At 32.4% G+C, this 1,971-nt stretch overlaps 2 protein-coding genes across 2 annotated transcripts in view; both read left to right on the top strand.

Annotated features, from left to right (window-relative positions):
- The window catches only part of LOC134273582 (uncharacterized), a 5,225-nt gene continuing 3,254 nt past the window's right edge, over positions 1 to 1,971 (top strand). The window contains exon 1 of the transcript XR_009993443.1: positions 1 to 240. The gene's annotated coding sequence lies outside the window, so the exon portion shown is untranslated. The remainder of the gene's footprint in view (positions 241 to 1,971) is intronic.
- Positions 1,302 to 1,971, top strand: part of LOC134273583 (uncharacterized) — a 1,021-nt gene continuing 351 nt past the window's right edge. Inside the window, exon 1 of the mRNA XM_062755775.1 lies at positions 1,302 to 1,971. This exon is cut by the window's right edge and continues 351 nt beyond it. Coding sequence (XP_062611759.1) covers positions 1,486 to 1,971 — 486 coding nt within the window. The 5' untranslated portion in view covers positions 1,302 to 1,485.

The following is a 1,971-nucleotide window of genomic DNA, read 5'->3' as shown; positions in this document are numbered from 1 at the left end:
TAGGCTTGCTAACGCAAAGGGACGTAACTCGAGTTTCTCTATTTTTATGTGTCTCTGACGTCATGCACATTTTTGACATCGAGGGTGGTTGTCTTTTACGGCTTATTTCTAAATGAATACGAACGATGTGTTCCGAATAACCATGGAACTATTTTAAGAAATGTTCCCGCCACATGCCTTTAGCTAGAAAGACCGTAAAGCACATGGTACAAGGAAAAAACCAGAAGGAGAAAGCGAACGGTAAGTGTGTTTAGACTCTCATAATGTGAAGGCACCAATCTAACTATAATATTTTAAACATTTAATGCTTCTTCTTGCTATTTATAATAAAAAACAGATGAAAAACGCAAGACAATATCTGTATTTTAACGAAAAATTAAGTGGACTGTTCATGGCCTCGTTTTCGTTCAGCAATGGCGGCTCCCATTGCAAGCAGCATTTTCGCAATCATTTCAGCCTTTATTCACTTCCAAAATATTTCTAATATGTTTATATTGAAGTATCTGAACTTGTTTTTCATGCTAAAAAAACTGTAATAGTATAGATTGGCTTAAATGAATATTACATGGTTTTACAAAAATGACAACAGAGAAAATTCGAAATCACGTTATACTGCATGTATATGTTAAATTCATGAGACCGTCAGACGATGAGTAAATTAAATGATGCATGATCATCATGGTAGGTGTTTTAAGTATTGTAATAGCATTTATTCCCAATTTTCTACAGATCAAAAATACGTCAAGGCATATAAACAAGAATCTCAATCTGTATCAAATAATTGAAAACAGGAGAATTGGATACTCATATCATCAGTATTACTATGTTAAAAAAATCCTGGATGGTCGGTTAGCAAGTGAAAGTTGTTCAGTTTATGGCAGGAAATTACTTACCCTTTTAAAAAAATTTGCCAAGGAAGTATATGAGCATGATGAGGAGAACACCTACATGAAAGTAAGGGAAATATTTGAGAACAAAATCGAAGACTATCTCCATGAAACAAGTGACTATTTAGAAACCTTCATTGAGGTGTTAGCAGAAGATATATTTTTTAGAAGGAAACGAAAACAAATTGGTTTCACTGACATTCCAGAGAGTATCTATGAAATAAATCGAGTCATACTTGAAAAAGAAGGAATGACTGTTTTAGATGACTTTGACGCTATTTGTTAACTCACCCTCAGTAAAAACAAAATGCCCCTTAACAACAGAGAAGCTTTAGACCTTTTTGAAAAAATTAAGCAGGACAGTATTCCTCTTTGTAAAATAGATCAGTTTTTTCAAGTGTATGTGGCAGAGAATGAAACTATTAATTCAGATGCATTAATTAGGAAATTGAGACGAACGAATGAGAATTTAAAAAAGAAGAAAGGAAAATACAAAACAGAATTTGAAGCATTACAGTTTGAAATTCCAGTAGGTACTACAAATGCAGGTAGTGTTAAGAAGTCAGTAGTGGAATCATTTGAGACAGAGGCTGCTAATATGGCAGTAAAGTCCATTGAAAAAAATTTAAAAGAACAACGAATTGAAATTAAGAATAGAGAACTTTTTTTTGAAGAACAAATAGATACATCTAAACGACTCCAGGCAGAGACCTTAAAACAAATGACAGATAGAGAAAAAAAATTGAAAAAGGAGATTGATGTGTGGAAAATCAAAACAAAAAAACTCAGGTATGAGAACTTGCTTCTCAAAAGGAAAAGAAAAAGAGATGAAATGAAAATAGTTACTGCCAAAAAATATCCAAAACTTGAGAGAGATTTGGTCAAGAAAAATGAGGAGAAATCTAAGGAGCTGATTTCTTTAAAATCAGAGTACAAAATAATGCAAAATGAGCTTAAAAAAATACAATCAGAACCACAAGAGATAAAATCAGGAAAACATGATAACTCGGAAAATGAAATATTGAAGTTAAAAAATAATGTTAGATCATTGGAGCAAGAAAGAGATTACCTCCTGAATTTGTTA

This window comes from Saccostrea cucullata, unplaced genomic scaffold, assembly GCF_032062105.1.
Source record: "Saccostrea cucullata isolate Sc308-1 unplaced genomic scaffold, CSIRO_AGI_Scuc_v1 ctg981, whole genome shotgun sequence".
Lineage (NCBI taxonomy): Eukaryota > Metazoa > Mollusca > Bivalvia > Ostreida > Ostreidae > Saccostrea > Saccostrea cuccullata.
The sequence above is the reverse complement of the archived record's forward strand: the minus strand, read 5'-3'. Positions and strand labels throughout refer to the sequence as shown.